General features: G+C 41.1%; 2 protein-coding genes across 6 annotated transcripts in view; one reads left to right on the plus strand and one right to left on the minus strand.

Moving 5' to 3' along the window:
• ASNS (asparagine synthetase (glutamine-hydrolyzing)) overlaps positions 1–22,437 on the minus strand; it is a 147,731-nt gene extending 125,294 nt beyond the window's left edge. For 2 of the 4 annotated variants that reach the window (XM_019959727.2, XM_019959728.2), the window contains exons 1-2: positions 22,126–22,437; positions 21,255–21,328 (exon numbers count right to left, since the gene is read on the minus strand). The gene's annotated coding sequence lies outside the window, so the exon portion shown is untranslated. Of the gene's footprint in view, positions 1–21,254; positions 21,329–21,875 lie in introns of all 4 variants that reach the window. The other 2 variants (XM_070787523.1, XM_070787522.1) reach the window with 2 other exon arrangements.
• Positions 22,438–22,669: 232 nt separating this feature from the next.
• C1GALT1 (core 1 synthase, glycoprotein-N-acetylgalactosamine 3-beta-galactosyltransferase 1) overlaps positions 22,670–24,199 on the plus strand; it is a 48,308-nt gene continuing 46,778 nt past the window's right edge. The window contains exons 1-2 of one of the 2 annotated variants that reach the window (XM_019959732.2): positions 22,670–22,882; positions 23,339–23,433. Coding sequence is in view for 1 of the 2 variants with exons in the window: in XM_019959731.2 (XP_019815290.2) it covers positions 22,876–22,882 (7 nt within the window). In the remaining variant the exon portion in view is untranslated. The remainder of the gene's footprint in view (positions 22,883–23,338; positions 23,434–24,199) is intronic. The other variant, XM_019959731.2, reaches the window with a different exon arrangement.

Below are 24,199 nucleotides of genomic sequence, written 5' to 3' on the forward strand. Positions count from 1 at the left end.
TTGAACACTGGCAGAAATTGAAATGTTGCTGGAACTCAAAATAATGTAACTGAATCAGGGCTTTTACGGAAACAAAAACAAGACAAGGCCAAGGCCCTAAAGAAGACAGTGTTTAATCAATTATAAATTATATAGCTATGCCATTTGTATTTTGTCACCCTGCTTATTTAACTTATACTCAGAGTACATCATGAGAAACGCTGGGCTGGAGGAAGCACAAGCTGCAATCAAGATTGCTGGGAGAAATATCTATAACTTCAGATATGCAGATGACACCACCCTTATGGCAGAAAGTGAAGAGGAACTAAAGAGCCTCTTGATGAAAGTGAAAGAGGAGAGTGAAAAAGATGGCTTAAAACTCAACATTCAGAAAACAAAGATCATGGCATCCGGTCCCATCACTTCATGGCAAATAGATGGGGAAACAGTGGCTGACTTTATTTTTCTGGGCTCCAAAATCACTGCAGATGGTGACTGCAGCCATGAAATTAAAAGATGCTTACTCCTTGGAAGGAAAGTTATGACCAACTTAGATAGCATATTAAAAAGCAGAGACATTACTTTGTCAACAAAGGTCTGTCTAGTCAAGGCTATGGTTTTTCCAGTAGTCATGTATGGATGTGAGAGTTGGACTGTGAAGCTGAGCACCTAAGAATTGATGCTTTTGAACTGTGGTGTTGGAGAAGACTCTTGAGAGTCCCTTGGACTGCAAGGAGATCCAACCAGTCCATCCTAAAGGAGACCAGTCTCTGGGTGTTCACTGGAAGGACTGATGTTGAAGCTGAAACTCCAATACTTTGGCTACCTGATGCAAAGAGCTGACTGATTTGAAAAGACCCTGATGCTGGGAAAGATTGAGGGCAGGAGGAGAAGGGGACAAGAGAGGATGAGATGGTTGGATGGCATCACCAACTCAATGGACATGGGTTTGGGTGGACTCCGGGAGTTGGTGATGGACAGGAAGGCCTGGTGAGCTGCAGTTCATGGGGTCGCAAAGAGTCGGACATGACTGAGCAACTGAACTGAACTGATGCCATTTGGTTTTAGAAAAGAAAAATGAAAGTGAAGTCGTTCAGTTGTGTCTGACTCTTTGGGACCCCATGGACTGTAGCCTACCAGGCTCCTCCGTCCATGGAATTTTCCAGGCAAGAGTACTGGAGAGGGTTGCCATTTCCTTCTCCAGGGGATCTTCCTGACCCAGGGATCGAACCGGGGTCTCCCTCATTGCAGCCAGATGCTTTACCATCTGAGCCACCAGGGAGAAGGGAATAGCTACCCACTCCAGTATTCTTGCCTGGAGAAGAGCCTGGTGGGCTATGGGGTTGCAGAGTTGTACATGACTAAGCAGCACACATGTATGCATACTAAATGCCATAGGAGTGTATATACCTAGATGGAGGCTTATAGCCACAAATCTATACACTGATTTTTTTAAATTTTCATGTCAGTTGAAGGGTACAACATCAATGGGATTTTTACTAATTAAAGAATCAATCATTTCTATTTTTAAAAATAGATACTATTATTAAAATGCTCATTGCACTAAAATATATTTTTAGTAATGGTTCTGAGAGAAGTTTGGAGACAGAAGTACCACATTTATAATAAAGAGCAAAATGAGCTGACCGAATTGTTAAAATCTGCAAAGGTGATACTTGGCTGACCAAGAAACAAGAGCATTTCCATGTTCAAGAACCAATATAACTTGATTAAAGGTAATCAAATGAGCTAATGGTTATGTTAAGTAATAAGTCAGAAAATGACTCAAGGTCAAGTGCGTAGAAAAAAATGGTTCCAAGAAAAGTAACTGCCTAAGGCGAAATAAAAAAATGGGATAACAGGGGCTTATCTACATAATAGCAATATAGTATTAGTTAGAAAAATATCATCTCTGCTATTCAAATACAGAAGTAAAACAAATTTGATACTACTGTTATGCATATCTCTGGAAGGAAAGATGTAAATCTAAACTCATGCAAATTTAAATATACATAATATAGATGGAAACTAACATTTGAGGGTTTTTTAATACCAGGCATATTCATTATCCTATTTCACCTCCCTCAAAACACAATGAGATGGACATTAACTAATCCATTTTACATGTACTGAAATTATCTCACAGACAGATTTTGTAATGGACCCAAATTATAAAACTAGCAAGTATTGGTAATGGAATTCAAATCCAGGTCTGCCCAATTTCAAAACCCTTATTTATTACACTTCATGTCCCAGTTCTTTTATGAGCTCAATTAAACAGGCCCTGGCATGTGAGACTCAAGCAAGGGCTCTAGGAGCCTGGGGTGGAGTGGAAGAGCACTGCACTTGGGGCTGTGGAGTCAAGAGCCCAAGATATCACACAACAACAACAACAATAGTGATAATTATACACTAGACTCCGAGTCAAGAAGAAAGTGCAAAAATTTATCAGAAAGATGCCAACCAGTGTTACCAAGAGATCCTGGTCTCTTTGGACACTCTTCCTTTCAAAAACCCCCAGAAAAGGAGGGGGGAGGGGTTTAACACCCAGAGGAGTGATATGGGATGGAAGGAAAATGTATACCATACTCAGTGAGTGTGTGTTGGGGTGTGTGTGTGTGTGTGTGTGTGTGTGTGTGTATGACTTCCTCTCCAGTATAAAAACACTCCTTTCGGTATGGCAATATTAAAAACTAGTCAGATGTTCTATGATGGTACTCATCACATTTTTTGACCCCTAAAAGTTACACTAACAATAATACAGCTAACATTTACAAAGGGATGGACAGATGCCAATATCTGCACTACAGTGATGTTTATGCATTATCTCACGATGTTCTCACAACCATCCTATGATTTAGCTACTCTTTTTTTTTAAATCTGAGGATAATTGCTTTACAATATTGTGTTGGTTTCTGCCATATATCAACATGAATCAGCAACAGGTTTACATATGTCCTCTCCTTCTTGAACCTCCCTCACATCCACCCCCTTAGGTCGTCACACAGCACCAGGCTGAGCTCCGGGAGTTGCACAGCAGCTTCCCCCGGCCATCTATTTTACACGTGGTAAAGTACATGTTTCGGTGATCCTCCCTCAATTTGCCCACCCTCTCCATGCCCCACCTGTGTCCACAAGTCTGCTCTGTATTTCTGATTTCTAGGGCAGCCCTGCATTTTTCTAGATTCCACGGATATGCATTATATATGATATTTGCCTTTCCCTTTTTGACTTTGACTGAGGTACTCTTTGTTTTTCACATTTCATGAGAAAACTGAGATTTAGAGAAGTGAAATAACCTTCTTAAATGAATCAGTGGCTACTGACAGAGCTGGGAATTCAATCCAAGCAGTCTACTATTCAGACACTTACTGCTATTGGTAAAATTTTAAGTTATTAGTATCAACTATCTAAAACTAATCCATTTGTACTTGTTCAATAACTGGACATATAATACACATTAAAATTCACACTAGGCACTTCCCTAGCAGTCCAGTGGTTAAGACTCTGCACTTCCAATACCAGGGGCTCAGGTTCAATCCCTAGTCATGGAACTAAGGAACACATGCCACAAGGCCAAAAAAGAAAAAAAAGAAAGAAAATAATTGCTGGATATTTAAAATATATTAAAAAAATATTCAAACAAAATATTTTTGGCCTCTATCTCTCTATCACAAAATCAAGAAAGTTATTTCCTCCTCAAGGGGTTTACTTAGGATTGGGGATATATTTAACATAACAAAACAGGAAAATCTGCTCTGTCAGCAGAAGCTCTTCTAGCCACGATCTTATCTGTTTTTGTGTCACATACGCAACACCTGTCTCTGCCCCTCTGCTACATGGTGCCTCCTGTCACCATATCTCTTACGCATGGCTACGGATGTGGCCCCCTAGCTCTGTTGGAGAGGGTGCCAGCAATACAATACAGAGATGCCAAAATTGGATGTGGCCCTGGGGAAGAGAGAGGCCAAACATATTTGCCTCCAATTTACTTACCATAGCCACTTTTCCCCTCAGCACTCAGCGGTTCTCCCCCACTCTCATTTCCTCTCTTTTTCCCCACCCAATGAAAACCCCATCTGATGATACTACCTTCAGGTTTCTGGAGGTACCAAGGAGCTATCACTAATCAGTTTGGCAAGTTTAAGATTTATATCAACCAAATATAAAGGGAGAATAAATTAGAGACAGACAAAAGTTAAACTATTTATTGTTTGTGCTCGGTCCTGTCTGACTTTTGTGACCCCATGGACTACAGCCCACCACGGAATTTTCCAGGCAAGGATGCTGGAGTTGGTTGCTATTTCCTTCTCCAGGGGATCTTTCTGACCCAGGGACTGTCTCCTGCATTGCAGGCGAATACACTATCACTGCGCCACCTGGGAAGCTCTATTTATGTTAAATGACTTGAAATTATCCAATGCTCAAGAAAGTAAAATGGAAGGTAAAGATGAGGCTTTGAGTGAATTTTCCCCATTTTTCTATAATAAATTGTTGTACATTTTTAAAGTTAATGAAAAATAATTGTGGCCCAGTTTTCATGTTTCCCTAACTGTCCTAAGCTGTATGTATGAATATTTGATTTTATCTTTCCTTTAAAAGAGACTTTGATCTTTGTGCCTGAATGTCCAAAGAGTTTTTCTTTACTGTCCAATCTTACCAGAATATTGGTATTGACAACTCTGGGTTCATTTTCCAAGGTTAATGGTGTGCTCTTTCAATGTAGATGTTCATTTTTTATAATTTTAAGAAAATCTTGCCCTATGGAATTTTGTATGTTTTGTTCCATTGCTTTCATTTTCCTCCTGCAATATAAATGGGACTTATGTTGGATCTTCTTTTCCTGTCTTCTGTATTCTTTTTTCTATTGAATCTCTTTTCTTTCTTTTTAATTTCTGAGTTTCCTAATTCTATTGTACTACATGCTGTTCTTTTGTAGTTTTTATTGTTTTCTTGAGTTCTTTTAGATAATTGTTATATTATTTAGTTTTTAGCTGCTTTTTGATTGTATATTTTTCTGAAATGCATTATTTAGTCCATTTTTTAAAAATTAGTATATTTATTGTTCAACAATATTCTTTTCTGTTGTTCATGTATAAATAATTTGAGTGTGCTGTGCTTTTAGAAAATGGTTCCCTTGTAGGGGATTGAGAGATACCAAGGTACCTTTCCTACTTTTACTGCTTGAGAGCTCTCTCTTCTATTGTTATCACAAAGAAATAGAAAGATAGAGAGACAGACACACAAATATATATTCAAATAGCCTCTGTGTGTAGTTATTCCCATTTTCTGAGATCTGCCTTCTGTGGAGTCCTACATCTCCCCACTATATGTGATCCTTTTCTCTCCCTTTGCCCTCAGAGTTCCTGTCCTGATCAATTTGAATCCTTCTCACAGCAGCATTTTCCTTAGGAAAGGAGTTTCATTAGATATTTCTGTCTTCAGCATTTCAGTCACCTCAGTATCTTCTGATCTCTTCACAGTCCCTCAGAGTGGAGCTGTGCTCCTTTTATTCCACTCGTGCATAACTGGAGTCTGGAGCCTTCTCCTTTCACTGCATTTCAGTCTCCTCAGTATCTTCTGATCTCTCCCTCAGTGTAGAGCTGTGCTCCTTTTATTCCACTCATCCATTACTGGAGTCTGGAGCCTTCTCCTTTTCACTGCTATTCTCACAACATTCACTTGCTGAAAATCCTATTCATGGAGGGACTCTCTCTTTTTGAGGACTTGTTGGCAACTGCTGTATTGCAGCATTTACAGAACCATTAAAACTCTTTCTCCTGTACTAGCTCTGCACAGCTACTAAACCTAGGCATGTTCTGCATTGATCCTGCTTCATTTGTGGTTTGGGTGAGACAACACTCGCTGGTGTTCTGAGGTTAGTGTGGATGTTTTTGGTTGGTCTTCTGGAGGATACTGTGAATATAATTTTTCTTTTGCTATTCTAATTATTTAGTATGTTTTTAGGAAGAGATCACAAAAATTAAAAAGCTTTACCATCGTGATTTTGCCCTGACCTAAAGTCAAGATGGGCTTATTTTTAAATCAAGGAAATAGTTACTGATTCTGCATCATTCTGTTATCTTGACTGGCTTCTAAGAATATAGTTACTTCCAATGGAGTTTCTGTTCAACTTAGCTGAATATTTATTAGCTTCACTAAAGATATTCCTTCGAAGTATAATCAGCCTCTATCTCAGAGTTGCCTGACTCTAATATTGCTTTCCTTTTCCTCACCAACTCTCTTCAAACTATAGCTTCCTTCATTAGCTAGCCTCAGTTAGAATATATACATATGTGTTCTGAACAATTTCTTCAATCAAAGAGATTCTTTTTCCTTTAAAATTAGACTTCATTTGAGAACTTCCTTATGCTAAAATTATTGTATTTTCCTCCTAGGCATGTTTCAAATTGTTCTTTATATTGCAGTAGCTTCAGTCAGAATGCTTTCTTTAATGTTCAGAGGACTCACTAAATTGAAAATGGCTTCCTCAAGTTAATATTGCATGAACTTTGCAGTACATTCCTTCCAAATGAAAACTGCTACCCTCACACTGCTGGAAATGACATATTTCTCTGATGAACAGAGGAAAATTACTACATTTCTCTGCAATTTTGTAGATTCTTCTCTGTTCTTAAGAACTTATTAGAATGCCCCCTTCCTTTTCTCTAAAGAAATGAAATTAAATGGGGTTGAGGAGTGGCAGTGGGAAGACTGGTCTCTAGTCTCTAGGAATCTACCACAGGGCTCTGTACTTAACCTCCTTCAGTTTAATCCAGTCAACATTCAACCTTTCACGAGTACCTCCTGTGTGCTACATTTTGTGTTAAGTAGAAAAGATAAGAAATTATCCTCCAAGGGGGCACTGGAGTTAGATGCGGGTTAGAACCTGCACCTCTTGTTCACTAGCAGGTGACCTGAATTAGCTGTTTGATCCCACTGAGTTCAATTTCCATATCTGAGTATAATGAGTCCCACACGATATAGCTGTCGTAAAAATTTACACATACATAAATACATACACAAATGTATACATATGTATATATTTGTATATTTATAGACATATACATGTACATATATAATTCTTAAAACAGCTATAATAATGTTGGAAATAGGTATGTATGTAGTAGGCAGTACTCAATAAATGTTTCTTCCTTTTGGACAATGTTACAATGCACTTGTAATTTGAAAATGTTTCTTCCCCCTTTACCTCTGCAAACACAAAATGAATTAAAATGGACTATGTTTTAAGATACTCCTCCTATCTCAAATTGTGTGATATTTGTAAAATGTATTGAGACAACCAGCAGGGTTCTTGGTATGAGGTCATAAACTCCTAAGGGGTTCAGAGAGTTTTTGCACCTTCTGAAATTGCATGCAAATTGGGTATATTTGTAAGTTACACATTTTTGAAGGGAGGCAATTCATTGCTATCACCAGATTTTTAATGGGATTGAGAAACAAAAGTCAAGAATCATGAGGGTGGTTATAAAAATCATGGCTGGGATTCACAACAGACTGTATATTTTTGGAAGTCACACACAGTCTACAGTTTTGTATAAAAAAGTTTCCTTTTTTATAATGCTTTGCACAGAGCCAGAAAGAGTTCAGAATGTAAACTTTAAAAAAAAAAAAGATCCTAATAGTGACAATGTTTTCTCTACTAGGAGTGGGAGGTATAAAAATTGGGGCTGAAAAATAAGAGGCAGCCCAAGTACTGAGAGCAGTAAAAGACCAGAAAGCAAAGAAAAAGAAGAAGAGAAAAACTAAAAATCCATCCCCCCCCCCCACCCCAAACAGAGGAGAAGGAGCTGGGGAGGAGGAAAGATTTATAGACTGGAAGAGAAACAGCAATGCAAAGAAGAGAGAAAAAGGAAGTGGTCTGTTCATTGGACTTTCCTTCCCCAATAATCTCAAGGCGAATGCTCCTTAGAGATCCAGTAGAAAAAGACGTTTCACAGACTGAATGAAGGGGCATGAAGTTCTAATTTTAGCTTGATTTGATCATGATGCCTTTGCCAAGCCATTGTTTTACCACCTGCATTTTCTTTATCCGCAACATCTAGATGGTTAATGTTATTAATAGTAAGCCAGAAGAAGTCCCCTATCTCTGTGTGAGCTGTATTTCAAGAATTCATTTTAAGGTGATCCAACTCAAATATGGATGCATTTTCCTCAAGAAACAGTGGTTAAGCAGTATCACAACCATTCATATAAACACACAACATATAATGGATGAAAAAGGGAACAAGCCTTTCAGTCAGCTGGGAGCTTAGTAGGCTGGAGCACAGCTTTTTTCATTTCCTTTCTCATACTCCAGGGAGCTCTGTACTCACTCGTGTTAATAAATTGGGGGATATGTCTGCACTTCAAAGATAAAACCCAGCAACACCATAAAAGGCCATTTGTACATCAGAAGCAAAATGAGTTAAATTTCCTCACCTTTATTCCATGCTTCAGCTCTTTCCTGCCTGACATGTGTGTGCTTCTTGCCACTAGGCACACTCCACATTTTACAGTGGTGGTGTTTAATCGCTAAGTTGTATCTGACACTTTTGAGACCCCATGGACTTTAGTCCACCAGGCTCCTCTGTCCACAGGATTTCCCAGAGAAGAATACTGGAGTGGGTTACCATCTCCTTCTCCAGGGGATCTTCCCAACACAGGGATCAAACCCACATGTCCTGCGTTAGCAAGTGGACTCTTGACCACTGAGCCACTCCACCGTTTATATTGAGTACAAATTTCAGTCTCTTCACAGAATGGAGTTCTGGTTCTTCTGAACTCTAGAAGTTTCTTTCTATTCTGTGTTTGTATACCATCCTCAATTCCCATTGAGATCTTTCAGGCTTCAACTATAAAGTGCTATCTGCTCACCAGCCTCCCCTTTCCATCCTCAACCCCTACCCCCACCATTCCCCCCCCATCATTTATGGCCCTAACCAAAGTCTAATATATAAGGGAACAGGGAATGCAATCTTGACTGATAATGCTCTAATACATATATTAAGTGGCTGAAACAGAGCAGAGAGAGAGACAAAATGCTGTGCTATTTCTTTTGAGAAATGAGGAAAGAAAGACTCCTATTCTTAGTCTGGAAGTAGAAAGATGGATATAGAGACAGAAGGGGAGGAAAACAAAGATGGTCTTATGTGTCTGCTAACCTGGATCCACTCAGTAAGAGAGACTGTAAATCCAGTTCAAAATTGAGATAAAGTACTTGACTCTAAATTGGCTCTAAAGGATGGACTTATACATGCAACTCATTCTAGAGACGAAAAGGATGAAAAAGAGAGCATGTGTCCAAGGACACATCCAAAGATGTACAGTAGATGCAGGGATTGTATCAGAGAAATTAGTTCCTGAGAACAAGGTTAACAGATAACAGAAGGAAGGCAGAATTCTTTCCTTCTGTTTGGGCAGAATTGCCTCCATATACATACATGGCACTAATCAGAAGTAGTTAATATTGAGAGAAAAATAATGAGCCATAATATACAATCAATTTAAATAGAATTTAAGCTACCATAAGGTTAGGACAAAATAATGGGCAGTAACTTCCATTTTTGTAAGAGTTTAATCATTACTATTTCTGCACTGTCAGGTGTGCAGACAATGTTACAATAGATTGAGTCTGAATTATTTGCGAGTAGACTATTAGCCAAGAGGACTAATAGAACAAGTGTTCTGTCGACATGCACCCACTCTCAATAGAGAAAAACTCAAATTCCAAGAAATAGTTGCTCTTATTTTTGGAGGGTCATCCTAATCCATAGACTCACAAGGCTTTAAACACCGTGGGGTGCGCTGCAGGGAGGAATACTTTGGAAATCACTTCATTCAACTCCTCTACTTTCAAAACATTGCCTCTTGGATGAAAATCACTTATGTATATTTCAGTGTAGAAATCTTTATAGTGACTATCTTTGTTTGCTAATAAAATATGTAGCAATAAACTACAGTATTTGTCGTAAAGATATTTCCTTTCAAAAACCTTTGGTCAGTCCACTTATCATCATTATTATACTTTTTTATAAAAATAGCTAGCATTTATTGTGGAGAAGGCAATGGCACCCCACTCCAGTACTTTTGCATAGAAAATCCCATGGACAGAGGAGCCTGGTGGGCTGCAGTCCATGGGGTCGCTAGAGTCGGACACGACTGAGCAACTTCACTTTCCCTTTTCACTTTCATGCATTGGAGAAGGAAATGGCAACCCGCTCCAGTGTTCTTGCTTGGAGAATCCCAGGGACGGGGGAGCCTGGTGGGCTGCTGTCTATGGGGTCGCACAGAGTTGGACACGACTAAAGTGACACAGCAGCAGCAGCAGCAGTAGCATTTATTGGGTACTTGAATATTGCAGGCCCTTTGCAAATATCCTCTCATTTAAACAACATAATAACTCTAAAAAATGGGCATCATTGTTTCCCTTTTACAGTGGAGGATCATGAGGCTCAGAAAGCAGCTGTTAAGTCTCAAAGCCAGGATTAAAGCACCTTTTACCTCATCTCCAGTATCTATCATGGGGCTTCCCAGGTAGCACTAGTGGTAAAGAACCCACTTGTCAATGCAGTAGGTGTAAGAGATGCGGGTTCAATCCCTGGGTCAGGAGGATCCCCTGGAAAAGAACATGGCAACCCACTCTAGTATTCTTGCCTGGAGAATCCCATGGACAAGGAGCCTGGTGGACTACAGTCCACAGGGTCTCAGAGTCTGACACAACTGAGCAACTTAGCACTCAGTATCTATCAGGTTGTATCACCATGGAAACATTTTTTAAAAAGATACCAGAAAGATAGGAAAACATGAATACTGTCCATACTTACTTTAGTAGGTGATTTTTCAAGTTTCCTTAAAAGATGTGCACAATCCCTATTCTCACTGTAGCACTATTTACAACAGTCAGGGCATGGAAGCAACCTTAATGTCTACTGACAGAGGAATGGCTAAAGAAGATGCGGTACAAATACACAATGGAACAGTACTCCTCCATAAAAAAAGAAATAATGCCATTTGCAGCAACATGGATGAACCTAGAGACTGTCATACTGTCATACTGAGTGAAGTCAGAGAAAGACAAATATATGATATCACTTACATGTAGAATTTAAAAAGAGGCTACAAATGAATTTAGCTACAAAACAGAAATAGAGTTACAGATGAAGAAAATGAACGTATGGTTACTGGGGGTATGGGGAGGTTAAACTGGAAGATCGGGATTGACACACTACTATTAATATCTATGAAATAAATAAGGACCTATTGTACAGCACAGGGAGTTCAATACTCTGTAATGGTCTCTATGGGAAGAGTGAATATATGTATTAAACATATATATGTGTGTGTGTGTGTGTACATATAGTGATGGTTTAGTTGCTAAGTCATGTCTGACTCTTGTGACCCCATGAACTGCAGACCACCAAGCTCCTCTGCCCATGGGATTTCCCAGACCAGAACACTGGAGTGTGTCATGTATAACAGATTCATTTTTCTGTATACCTGAATTAATACAACATTGAAAATCAACTGCTGCTGCTAAGTCACTTCAGTCATTTCCAACTCTGTGTGACCCTATAGACAGCAGCCCACCAGGCTCCCCCGTCCCTGGGATTCTCCAGGCAAGAACACTGGAGTGGGTTGCCATTGCCTTCTCCAATGCATGAAAGTGAAAAGTGAAAGTGAAAGTCGCTCAGTCGTGTCCGACGCTTATCGACCCCATGGACTACAGCCTACCAGGCTCCTCTGTCCATGGGATTTTCCAGGCAAGAGTACTGGAGTGGGGTGCCATTGTATGCAAATACCTTGATGTTTACCCTAAGGCAAAGACAGTTATAAAGAAGCCTGGCATACTGAAAGTATTTCAGAATTCTACCTCTGATTAAATATAAACAACCCAAAAGCTTCAGTAATTGTCCAAATCACACTGAACAGCATGATGAAATGATTATGGGTTCATCTGTGATAACTGACAGCACTGGCTCCTTGGATCTATTTCTCCTTATTTCTCATGTGGAGCACCGAGGTTAATGCTTGAAGAGGTGACTCCAGGTAAACAGAAGTCATTCACAATTGTATTATCTATGAACCAGAGACATTTAAAAAGAAGCTTGAATTTCTAGAGGGTTGAGAAATAGCTCTCCTCTTGCTTTAGGTTTTGTCATAGGCTGAGTTCCATATATAGCTTATTAGGGAGTGCTTTTGAGGTCAGTGCCTGTGAAATAGAAAAAAAGAAATAAGACTGGACAGAAGGAGAAACTATACCATGACGCAATCTTAACAGAGGCCTTAGTCAATCCGGCGGGGAACTCTGACGACAGAACGGCTCTAGACAACATTATATGTTGAGGTTGGGAGGCTGGGCTTTTATACCCCTGTGCTAATCAGTCACCGGATGTGGGTGCCCTGAAAGAAGGCATGATCTTGACTTGAGGCAGGTACCTGCATCTGAGGCAATTCTCTGAGAGGGCTGACACCTGATGGCTATCTGTTGGCAGCACTCCCAATAGCTGGGGGAATAAGCCTTTCAGTCCTGAAGGAAGACCAAAGCAATGCACACCATGCCCACCTCAGGTGTGCTGCCTTTGATCACACGCACAGTGTTGTTTTTATTATTTAAGACGTCTAGAGTGGGTCACCATAAAACGCCCCAGGAATGCCCCAGCTTGGTGAGGATTAACCTTGCCTGTCAACTCTATTGGGCACTTAGGTATTTCCTTTAGACCAGAGACATTCACTAGAAGGACCAAACAGTGTCTAAGAAGTTACAACTTAGTCAGGCTGCTGTTTTTCTGTGAGCAGGACAAGAAGTCACAGTAATCAGTTAGAAAAAATGACCAGATACCTGAAAGACAGCAGCCGGGTCAAGACAGAGAGACCAGGTTGTGCCCACTCATCTGTGTAAGAGGATGGGCAACCCTTGTACAAGCGGATCTGGGACTAAATAAAGATCTTCTATGGGCTGCATTTAGTCAAAAGGCTGTAGTTTGCTGACACCTCATTTAAAAGATCAGTGTTAAAAACATAGGTAAAACGTAGGTAGAGTCAAGGAATCTGAATGGTTTCATTTGCATTCAACACCAGAAGATTTTTATCTGTGTCCTTGGGCAAGATCCTAAAACTCCCTGTGTCTCAGTATCTTCATCTATTAAATTAACATAATAATAGTGCCTGAGTTATAGGGTTAGGAGTATGTGAGAGTGCAAGTTCAACACTTGTCTGGCATGTATCAGGTTCAGCAAGTAATTTTTGGAATTGTTATTATTGTTATATTTATTACCATATCAAGTGTAGTATTTACGTTAAGCCACTATTAGCCTAAATTTTGGAGGCAGAAAAATAAGAAAACAATTCATGTGAGTGGTTAAAATTTTAAAACAATAATCAAGAGAAAAGTTGTATGAGGATTCTTTGTACTATTCTTGCAACTTTGTAAAATCTGAAATTACACCAAAATAAAAATTGGAAAGACTTTGACCTACTTTGCTGGGATTATTTGGGATAGAAGTAGGCATCTAGGAGACTTGATTATTTTTATGCTGCTTCAGTTCAGTTCAGTCGCTCAGTCGTGTCCGACTCTTTGCGACCCCATGAATCGTAGCACGCCAGGCCTCCCTATCCATCACCAACTCCCGGAGTTCACTCAAACTCACGTCCATCGGGTCGGTGATGCCATCCAGCCATCTCATCCTCTGTCGTCCCCTCCTCCTCCTGTCCCCTTCTCCTCCTGCCCCAGCATCAGAGTCTTTTCCAATGAGCCAACTCTTCGCATGAGGTGGCCAAAAAGTTTTATGTAATTCCACTCATTTTACCCCTTTAGTTGTTTGTCTGTGTTTTCTATTAGTTCTTTGAGCATGTTTCAGGACAGTGGTTTTAAAATCTCTGTCCAGTAATTCCAATGTCTGGACTTCCTCAGAGATCAGTTCAGTTCAGTCGCTCAGTCATGTCTGACTCTTTGCAACACCACGGACTGCAGAACACCAGGCTGCCCTGTCAGTCACAAACTCCCAGAGCTTGCTCACACTCATGTCCATCAAGTGGGTGATGCCATCCAACCTTCTCATCCTCTGTGGTTCCCTTCTCTTCCTGCCTTCAGTCTTTCTACCAATTTATTTCATTCCTTAGAAATAGCCATACTTTCCTGTTTCTTTGTATGTTTTATTATTATTTTTTTTTAATGAAAACAGGAAATTTTACTATTGTAGTATGTACTTGGGACTTCCCTGGTGGCTAGAGGGTAAGGAATCCGCCTGCAATGCAGGAGAGCTGGGTTCAAGCCCTGGGTTGGGAAGATCCCCCGGAGAAGGCAAGGCTACCCACTCCAGTATACTTGCCTGGAGAATTCCACGGTCAGAGGAGCCTGGGAGGCTATAGTTCAGGGGGTCGCAAAGAGTTGGATACAACTGAGCAACTTCCACTCACTCACAGTATGTACTTGGAAGGAAGGTTCTCTCCTTTTCACAAGGCTTGCTACTTTTTGGTTGCTGAAAGGCTGTAGCAGTCAGATTATTCAATGCTGATCCCAAACTATTAAAAGACTATATTCTTTGTCAATGTGGTCACTGAAGTCTGTTTCTTAGCTTGTGTTCAGCTAGTGTTTTGATAGAAATGTCTTTGAACGCTGGGAACCTCCGAGTCTTGGCAAATTGGCACTGATCTTCAACTTGCCAGGCTTGCACTGTGCCCAAGGATGAGCCCAAGAAAAAGCTGAGGGTCTTCTCGGGTGTTTTTTGAGCATGTGTCTTATCCAGGGCACATACATGGTTTTCTAAATTCCCCCATTTACAAAGTTGCTTTTATTTTTAACAACGTTTAAAAAATATTTATTTTTATTTATTTGGCTGTGCTGGGTCTTAGTTATAGCATGTAGGATCTTTAATCTTGGTTACAGTATGTGGGATTTAGTTCCCTGACCAGAGATCCAACCCAAGCCCCCTGCACTGGGAATGAGGAGCCTTAGCCCCTGGATCACTAGGGAAGTCCCCATAGTTGCTTTTAAATGTCCTAATTTCCCAAAGAAACACTCCCCAGCTTTTACCTTAGCCAATCTACTATATGTTTCAACTATAATTTCTGACCCAAGTGTCTGAAGATTTTTCATTTGGCTTGCAGTATTTTCAAGCTTTCTCCTGAGTTCTGAGTGGAAGACCGAGCGTCGTCCTTTAGGCTGCTCCCTGTATTACTCTGCTTGGGCTGCTATAACAAAATAGCACAGCCTAGATGCCTTAGATAACAGACACTTCTCATAGTTCTGGAGGCTGGAAAGTCCAAAATCAAGGTTCCTGTCAATTCAGTTTGTCTTCTTACTGTGTCCTCACATGATGAGGAGACAGGCAGACAGCTTTGGAGTCCCTTATTCTTACAAAGGCACTAGCATACAGGATGACAGTCTCACTGTTATTACTTCATTTAACCTCTACCATGGGGTTCCCAGGTGGTGCAATGGCAAAGAATCCACCTGACAGTACAGGAGATGCAAGAGATGCGGGTTCGATCCCTGAGTCAGGAAGATCCCCTGGAGGAGGAAATGGCAACCCACTCCAGTATTCTTGCCTGGAAAACCTCATGGACGGAGGAGCCTGGCGGGCTACAGTCCATGGGGTCGAGAAGAGTCGGACAGGACTGCGTGCGTACACATACGTGAAGGGGCAGTGGTAGTGGAAGGACAAATAAACCACCACAAAACCTTCCTATTATTTTGAAGTGCCTCTTTCTTGATTCAGTGCTCATGTGGTGGCTGTAAACGTTCAACTGCTTTCTAGAGCTGTCACAAAACTGATGGTTTCTGCTTATTTTTCAACGTTCTGTGGAAGAATGGGAGTGGGAAGCTTCCTACTCTGCCATTTTGCTCTTTTCACTCAAAAGACTGAAATTTTGCGTGCTTTTCAAAGATTTATGTTTTCCTCAGGCCAAAGCTTTCAAAAGGCTTTTTACTTATAAATGAAAAGAATGATTCAGATCACTCTTAAATGAAGTGATGAAATGTGTTTTAAAGAATGGAAAAATTATCCACTCAAACTAACTTAACAACAAAAACGTGTAACTTAATATAAGAATACAATGTAGGTATTCTTGGATCTCAAGAGCAATTGGGCCATTAGTGGGATGGAGGTCATGGGAGATCTGAGAAGCTAGAAAATGAGTCTCCTCCCTTTCTTTCTCTGTCTCTGTGACAGCACCAAAGCTCAGGGTCGTTTCTCAGATTCATTCCTCTCTCCATCTGTAATGGGTTCCCCTAACTTGGGTTCACATGTTTGGGTTAGAAGCCCCCGTTTGTGTTGTAGTTTCAGTGTTCAATACAGAGCAACTAAAACTTCTCTTCCAATTCCAAATCCTCAGAGGAAAGGATCTGATTGAGTCAGATTCCTTCAAGGATCAAACTCTATCCAATCAAGAAGGGACAAGGGTCCTATAGTGTGTGTGTGTATATATACATGCGTGGTTAGAGAGACCAAACCTCTAAATGGGAATTGGAGGAAAAGCAAGAGAGCTCTTCTCAATGGATGATGGGCAGAAACCCAACAAAGTATCTATCCAACCCATTCCTACATCTAAAAACCTTTAAATACAACTTAAGAGAAAGAAGAAAAAAAATTGTGCCACTTTACATAGCTAAAAATTGTCAGTTTTTTACACTAACAGAGGTAATGAACACATTTATAAATAATGTACTGCTTAGGGATTTTAAACCATCACCTACTTCATTTACAACAAATGTTTTCTGCTTTTGTTGAGCCACCAGGGAAAATAATTAAGGCATATTCTGATGCTTATTCCAGGGAACTAGAGCAACACAGGATAACCCCAGGGAGCCCAATCTTCTAAGCTGAGACTATTTCTCCGGTTCCTCAGTGCACACGTGGCAGACTGCTTTCAAGCTAATAACTTGTGAGTCATGCTGAGTCCTCTTCCCTTGAGGTTAAAAGTATTTCCTAGACTTTGCTTTTTTCCTTATCTCCTCCTCTATTCTCCACCTTTATCCCCTTCACATGTCAGTCAATTCAGAAAATAACACTAGCCTTTCCAACTGTCTCAAAATCTTGGTTGATTTTGTGCACATGTAGCTGCAAGGAATAAAAACTGTTTGGAAAATGCTCTCTCAGGTTCCACAGAATGAAAATACTGTGTCCTAGCAGGAATTTTTAATGAAATGAGAAGCTCCATTGAAAAGCATGCTGTCTCCAGAGGAGGAAGCTCTGTCTCTTTTTTCTTGGGTTCTTCTCCCTATTCAAGTTAATAAAGATGGTAGGTAGTTGGGGTCATCTACAACCAAAAATACTCTGCTATCTAGTTGAGTCTGTAGTTTCATCTAATTTACAGTTATAGCTGAATAGCAGAAAACACAACAAACCTGGAAGTTTGGACAATTCACCATTACATTATCAAGACTTGAATCTTACACTTAAGTCTTGTCTTACTCATCCTCATATATTTACCTCTGGACTTAGCCACATCACCAAATTGTGCATTGTCTGTAATTGTATAATGTCTACCTCTGATGTTCCATTTTATAATGCTTTCCCTTTTGTGCCCAAGGCCTCCTCTCTGAAAGAGAAAGACATGTTTTCTACTATTTATTTTCTTGCTGTTGGGTGCAATTTTGCTCTAGAATAAAAGCTTAGACTCAAACTAAATTATTGGTTAAATGTATGTTTATTACTAAGTATGTTTAACTACCACTGTTACCATAAAGAGGGACACACACCCAACCACAATTACAAATTAATTCTTGAAAAGAGAAAGGAGCCAGTCATAATTATGTATTCTTTTTAACCCGCAATAAAATTTCAACAAGGTAATAAAATGAGATCTGACATATAATAACTTACCATCCTGCTATACTCTTAAATCCTAACTTCTTACTATGAACAATACTAATATTTTACAAAGTGTTAGTCACTCAGTCGTGTCCAACACTTTGCGACCCCATGGACTGTAGCCTGCCAGGCTCCTCTGTCTGTGGAATTCGCCAGGCAAGAATACTGGAGTGGGTAGCCATTCCCTTCTCCAGGGATCTTCCTGACCCAGGGATTGAAATGCTATCTCTTGCATTGCAGGTGGATTCTTTACCATCTGAGCCACCAGTAAAAGTAGTTATTACTTCTTAAAAGATAAGTTTTCATGGCACACACTCCTAAAATATTTAACTTATGAATCTAATGCAATTAAAAGAATGATATAATCCCTGTCACATATAATCCCACTGACTACCTTTTGAGGCCAGTCAGGATTACTTTCTCCAATTTATCAATAGGAAAGTTGAGATTTAGAGGGCTTTGATAACTTGCTACTCAGCTAATTACTGATAAAACTGAGAACCTTAACTGAAAAAGAACAGATTGTTCCTAAACCAGAAGAGAAGGTTGCACAGAAGAAAAAGATATCCCAGAAGAAACTGAAGAAACAAAAACTTATGGCCCAGGAACAAATGGTGCAAAAAATAAATGCAAATAATAGTAAAAAAAAAAAACAACAACAAAAAACTGGGAGCATCATTCACATCTCAAGGGTTCTACTGCACTATTCATTATATGTTTCTTCCAGGACTGTCATTGTTCAGATTTCAATAAGATTCACAACTCATCTCCCTGTGATCATGTCAGAAAAGCCTTACACAATACAGGTGTCAGGGGTCAAAAATAATACAAGCATGGTATGTTACCCTTTAAGTGAAAAAGATACTACATTGTACTTCATTCAGTTGTTTTACTCATTCAAAACAACAAATAATCAAATACCTAGATTGTGCTAGGTAGGCTCCACTATATCCAGCTTTTTAGTAGTTACTTTTGCTGCACATGGCTTACAACAACAAACATTTATTATTTTACACTTCCTGCAGACTTGAATTTGGGAGTGGCTAAACTAAGTGATTCTGGCTCATGGACTCTCTTCGGGTACAATAAAGATACAGACAAGGGATGTAGTTATCTGAAGGCTTGGCTAGGCTGAAGGGATCTGCTCTCAAATTCACTCACATGGCTGTTTTCAGGAGTTCTCAGTTCCTCACTGAATATTGGCTGGAAGCCTTAGTTATTCACAACATGGGCCTCTCTCTAAGTTGCTGAGTGTCCTTACGACATGACAATTACCTTTCCCCAGTGAGCAATCCCAGAGAGAGCAAGAAGAAAGCCGGCACATATATAGTCTCCACTTAGAAGTCACATTACAACATTTCTACATTCTCTTTATGAGAACAAGTCACTAAGTACAGTCCAAACTCTAGGTGAGGGGAATTAAGCTCAATTTTTGAAAGAAGAAGTATCAAAGAACTTGTGAACATATTTTAAAACTACTATACCAGTAGTTTTAATTTAATTTATAATTCAATTCAATTTATATTAAATTCTAAATAATTTAATCTATAGTTTTAGAAGTTTAGTTGCTCAATTGTGTCCGACTCTCTGCGACCCCATGGACTGTAGCCTACCAGGATCCTCTGTCCATGGGACTTTTCAGGCAAAAGTACTGGAGTGGGTTGCCATTTCCTTCTCCAGAGGATGTTCCTGACCCAGGGATCGACTCCAGGTCTCCCACATTGTAGGCAGACGCTTCTACCATCTGAGCCATCAAGGAAGTCCATTTAATCTATACATTATTATATAAATATAATTTATAGAATGTAATCTAATTATTACTAAAGAGTTGTTAATCTAATTGTAATATTTGGATATTTAAAGGAAAACTAAGTTTATTAGAGAGTGGTTTTTTGTTGTTGCTTGTTTCCATTTTGTGTTCCCATTTTCATCTTACCCTGTTTATTAAAAAATTCTACCTATAGTGCTAAATAATGACTTTTCCTATCTTTTTATGCCAATTAGGAATTTTATTCAGTGCTTATAACAAAAACAACAAAAGCCTTAAAGAGAACGGATTTATTTTCCTTCACATAACAACAAACCCCTTCATATAACAACAAACCCAGAAGTGAGCAGACCAGGGCTGATAAGCTGACCCTTCAAAGCAATCACAATCACATAGCCAGTTCCTCTGGCTATGCTATTATTTTGTTACTGTGGTTGAAATAGGGCTGCTCCACATCTAGCATCATATCACTGTTCCAGGTAAGATAAAGGACAGGTATAGGTCCAATGGCTAACAGGAAATTTCTTCCGTAAAACTTTGAGCCTCTCCTAGCAACATCTGCTTTCATTCTGCTGACAGGTCACATGGGAAAACATGGCTTATAGGAGTCTGCGTAAACAAGTATTTTTAACTGGACACAGTCACCCTGAAAAAAAGTCAGAGTTCTGCAAGTAATAGAGAAAGGATTTTGTATAGAATCAAATCAACTATCAGTCTCTATCACCTTGCTCCAAGGAGCTGTGACACACATTACTGAAACACACTCCAGATAGATAAACATACCGTTCAAGGTTAATCTGTGTTTCAAATGGGAGAATATGGTCATTTTGTGTCTCACATATAAATTATATTTTTCAAAGTAACCACAACTTTCTTTTTTTCTAGTTGATAATGAAGAAAAATTGGCTGACATTAATGTCACTTCAAGGAATTTATTCAAGAAGACAGCAGTACAGTTGTGCAAAGGTACATGCATTAAGAAACTCATCACAGAGTTGTTTAAAATAGTAAACATTTGGGGAAAAAACCAGAAATGAATCAATAGAATACCGGTTAGATAAACAGTGGTACATCCACTTCACACTACGCAACTTTTAAAAATGATGTTATTCATGATATATTGTTCATGAAAAAAGAACTGTGTACAAAATAAAATCCAGTGTATCATACACTGTATTTCTATACATTTATATATTTTTATTCTTAGAGACGTCTGGAGTATAACATGAATTTTTAAAAATTGTTATCTCTAAATTATGGCATTTGGAAATTTTTTTATATTTGTTTCAATAAGTGTACATTGCTTTCATGAAAATAATAGCTATTTTCAATAATACCTAGAAGGGTAGGAGGGGCCTGATTTGATCTGGTAGTTCTATCAACATATCTTCTTGCCACTAAGAAAATTATCTTAGACATGCTGTAGCTGAGCTTACCCTTGGAAGGGTTTCCTATATTTGCTCACTGGAAAAAGATTATTCCTTATTCCTTATAAATTTTAATAAAATTAAAATAAGAATCCTGAGGCATTTTGTTGTATTTTGCTTTCTATTTGGTACACTTTGACCTCGAAGGGTCTCTTTTCCCTGTCTCACAGTGGCTGTGGAAGGCAAAGGGGGTGAGGCTGAGCAATAATTACATACAAGTTGGGGAAGAGAGAAGAGATGGAGGTGAGGATCCAACAGAGCACTAACCTGGATATCACATACTTGCACTTCTCTTCCAAAACAGGCTTCTCAGTTTACCTTTCTGACCTCAGTTTTCTCATCTGAAAAAATGAGAGGTTTGGATAAGAATCTAGATGTTTTAAAGTTCTTCCCGAAGATTCTTTCGGATCTATTAATTATATATCCTGGTAAACTACACTAAAGCTGAATCTAAACAAATAAAAAGGGAACAAGGACTTCCCTGCTGGCTCAGACGGTAAAGCGTCTGTCTACAATGAGGGAGACCCGGGTTCAATCTCTGGGTTGGGAAGATCCCCTGGAGAAGGAAATGGCAATCTACTCCAGTACTATTGCCTGGAAAATCCCATGGACAGAGGAGCCTGGTAGGCTACAGTCCATGGGATCGCAAAGAGTCGGACAAGACTGAGCGACTTCACTTTCAACAACAATACTTTAGTTACATTGTTTACTATTCCTCTCCGGCGTGGTAAGTAACTTGCCAAGGTTACACAGCTAATAGGTGGCGGGAATCAAGATTCCAGCCCAGAGGCCAAGGCACTAAAGAACTGCCTAGGAAGCAGGGTAGTTTTCTCACCCTCAAACTAGGCTTTGTTAGATAACACCAGTAAAGTCAAGGCTTGATCTTACCTCCTGACTGCTGTGGGACTGCCTCAATCGCTTGAGGGCTCCTAGCTCTATAATCCAAAAACAGTTTTCTGATACAAAGTCCCTTTGCCAAGTAAAGGTGAGACGGTGAGGTTTTGTAGAGCTCCGAAGAAACTCTTCCGGCCCACTGCCTGACAGCAGTGAAGTAATTACGGAACCAAAGACCATGTGTGCCTTCAGGAGGCTTTGTGGTATAATTAATTGGGTTCTCAGCCCCTGCTCATTCACATACCTGGTTACCCAACACTCGTTTGCGTACCTCATCTTGCGTATTTCCTCTCCTTAAGGCCAGAGAGGTACTGAGTTAAGAGAATCGGGAGGAGGGGATAACGGGTAAAAAGAACGGTTTAAAAGCAGGCTAGAGGCCATAAGACTCCTGAAAGGGAAGAGCCTGTTTCTTGGACAAAGGTCCCAAGGGTATTCGCAGCCCTGGTCCCTGATGTTTCACTGCTTTGGGCCCTCTCAAGATCCGGAAGCTAATGCAAGACCCTACAGCACCGCGATGAAGGTGGAGGCCGCCACGGAGGTGCCGCAAAGTGGGCTGTGACTACCCCTCACAGAAGATCCGACTTCCCAGACCCCTTCGCACAAGGGCGGGGCGTGAGCTCAGCCGCCAATCCCCGCGCCCGCACGTCGCCGTAGCCCCGCCCCACCCTGCCCCCTCTCGCTCCGCCCTTCCCTGGGGCTGGTGCGGCGGCGATGACGTCAGCGCTAGGGGACCCCTGGGTGGCGGCTGCGCCGTCGGCGGCCCGCGGCCGGAACGCGCTGCGGGGAGGGGCGGAGCGAGCGGGCGGGAGCTTGCGCTGGGCCCGCCTCGGCCGCCGCCGCCGCCGCCGCTGCCGAGGAATAATCTGGGCGGCAGCGGGCGGCCCCGGCCAGCAGCCACGAGCCACTTCTGCGGCTGCCGAGCAGAGCGAAGGTCGCCGGTCTCGTGTCGTCCCCCTCTCCGCCCCCCAGGAGGGGCGAGAGGGAGCCGAAGCTGATGTCAGGTACGGCCGGCGGAGGCGCCCTCAGGCTGTAGGTCCAAGGTCTCGGGTCCCCTCGCCCTTCCCTCTGGGAGAGAGAATGTAGGGGGAGCGTGGAGGGTGGAACCCCACCCCTGGCGCCGCCAAACAGGTGTCTCGGAGTCGCTGCCCGGTCTGGGGACGTGCGGGCTCCTGAGGGAGGCGCGGGGCACTTCCTGCTCCCGGCGTCTCCGCGAGCTGCCAGTGGGGCCGCCTGCCCGCCGGGCCGCTATTTTGTTGACTTGTAACCTCCTGTTAGTCGCAGGTCCTTCCCTTCCGCTCTCTGGTGCCCCTCGCCTCTTCGCGCGCCGCCTGCCGTCGGGTGGCGACGGTGAGGCGCGGGCTGCGCGCCGGACCGCGCGGCTGGACCACTTAGCGGTCCTGCCCCGCCGGGCCCTCCCCCCGCGGAGCTGCGGGCGCTCAGGTGTGGGCACCTTCCAGGAGAGCCGCCGGGCTGCCGCGTCGCGCCAGCGCCCAGCGAGCCGGAGCCTTGCGCAAGTGCTGGGGGACTTCCTCTGAGCTCTCTGGATCATCAGGTTTGTCTGGCTGATTTGTTCTTGTTAAATTCCCCTGCCCCTGACAGAATAAGCTAGGCAGGTGTGTTGCGGCATTGCTCCGTGAAGGACGCGGGACGAGTGTTTTCCTTCCCGCCTTCCTCTCCCACCAAATGGGATTAATAGATGCTGACAAAATTGACTTTACAGCTTTTAATTTGGGTACATTGTCTGCTCAGAAAATGAACGAAATGTAGGGGTGGGGATTTATTCTTGCCCAGCACTTACCCTCTCTATTATTATTTTCAAAAGACTGGAACTTAAACATCACACGCCTTGGAAAAGTTGACTGGATTTATAGCCTAGTTCTCTCAGTGCCTTGTAGTTATTGTGGTATATCGTTTTAGAGCTTTTCAGATTGAACAGTATTATCCTAACCATGAATTGGTTTCATCGTGGTTTTAAAACTTAGTTAAAAAGTTAGAACTTTAATGCAATAGAGTGAGTGATTAGGCCAATGTGAAACGGACAGAAATGTGTTCATTTACCAGAAATTGGGCACTGAATATAGATAGCTCTGCCTAGGTAACTTCAAGTTATTTAATTCTGGTGTTAGTTTAGAGGGTGGGAATCTGAGTACTTAGGAGGTGAAACTAACTTTTTACACTTTTATCAGATAAATGTCAAATGAGCCTTATGTACATGATGTGTGTTCTAAGTATTGTGTATAGTAATTGAATTTATTTCATTTTCTGCCGGCCTTAGTGTATATTAATGTACAGTTTAATTGAATGTAAAGTTTCAAGCT

This window comes from Bos indicus, chromosome 4, assembly GCF_029378745.1.
Source record: "Bos indicus isolate NIAB-ARS_2022 breed Sahiwal x Tharparkar chromosome 4, NIAB-ARS_B.indTharparkar_mat_pri_1.0, whole genome shotgun sequence".
In the NCBI taxonomy this organism is placed as follows: Eukaryota; Metazoa; Chordata; class Mammalia; order Artiodactyla; family Bovidae; genus Bos; species Bos indicus.